The 1,058-nt window shown below is 41.6% G+C and overlaps 1 protein-coding gene across 1 annotated transcript in view; it reads left to right on the top strand.

The window, feature by feature from the left end:
• LOC119587184 overlaps positions 1 to 1,045 on the top strand; it is a 1,625-nt gene extending 580 nt beyond the window's left edge. Inside the window, exon 2 of the mRNA XM_037935948.1 lies at positions 64 to 1,045. Within this exon, the coding sequence (XP_037791876.1) occupies positions 64 to 380 (317 nt within the window). The 3' untranslated portion in view covers positions 381 to 1,045. The remainder of the gene's footprint in view (positions 1 to 63) is intronic.
• The last annotated feature ends 13 nt before the right edge of the window (positions 1,046 to 1,058 follow it).

Below are 1,058 nucleotides of genomic sequence, written 5' to 3'. Positions count from 1 at the left end.
GCTTAAAATTGCTAAAATTTTCTAAAACTGAACTAAAACTAACCATAACATTTTAAAATCCAGGTATGAAGTACACCATCACTTTGGAGTTAAAACCTACTGAAACCACTCTGGAGGAGGTGCTCCATGCCCGCGGTCGAAGTGCTACCCCAGTTATGAAACGTAGAAGAGTAATACCTATGAAAGGACAGGTTATTACCAATGAAGAGTGCTTAAAAGAGATCAAGAGTAAAGAGGAGAATCTCACAGTATTTTCTTTGAGTTTGAAAGGTCAGCTTTTTGTTGTATGTGATGCCAAGGACCTGCCACCTACCCACACTACAAGGCCTGCAAGTCTGTCATTGATTGTTTCAGTAACTAGCATCGTTTTTCTGCTGTAACTAGCAGATATTGTCAAGTCTGGAAAGACTTCTGTTTCAGGTACGAGATTTAGCAGGTCACTCATATTGCTGTATTTGGCACTGTCAGTGCCAAATACAAGTAGTTTCTCTGTGCCACATATGGCTGAATGCTCCCTCTGTGCCTGACGGTACCACACTGCCACTGTGGCTTTTGCCTAGTTCTGCACTCCTGACAGATGTCATAAGCAAGTGGAGGTTAGAAGCTGTGTTCCTTCTGGAATCTATACTGGCAGCGGCATCGCAGGTGGTGTTTCTGTAGGTGTTACGTGAATTGCATACTTAATATCTTCTCCGGTATTTCACTAATGGTAGACTAAATGACACTGATAGTTCCTGACATCTGCTTTACTTGATTTCTTGTGAATTGGAACATTACTTGTTCTCCATTTTAGTGGCCACTTAATTAGGCTGATGAAAACTGTTATTAAATAATGTGGCAAGTGGCTGAGATCATTCGTCATCACATCTGTGGAGCACACGTGGACTTGGGTCATCTCGACCTACAACTTTTGTTTCCTTGAGGTCCTTTAGCAATCTTGATACTTCTGGACTTTATGTTCAGGATGGTTAATTTCTCCATTATTAGTTCAGGAAGAGTTGGTGGTCAACAATGAGGGTCAGGTACTTGCATCTTCTGAGCACTGTTTTACTAGTGCC

Source organism: Penaeus monodon, chromosome 22, assembly GCF_015228065.2.
Source record: "Penaeus monodon isolate SGIC_2016 chromosome 22, NSTDA_Pmon_1, whole genome shotgun sequence".
Lineage (NCBI taxonomy): Eukaryota > Metazoa > Arthropoda > Malacostraca > Decapoda > Penaeidae > Penaeus > Penaeus monodon.
This window is presented reverse-complemented; position numbering and strand designations above follow the sequence as displayed.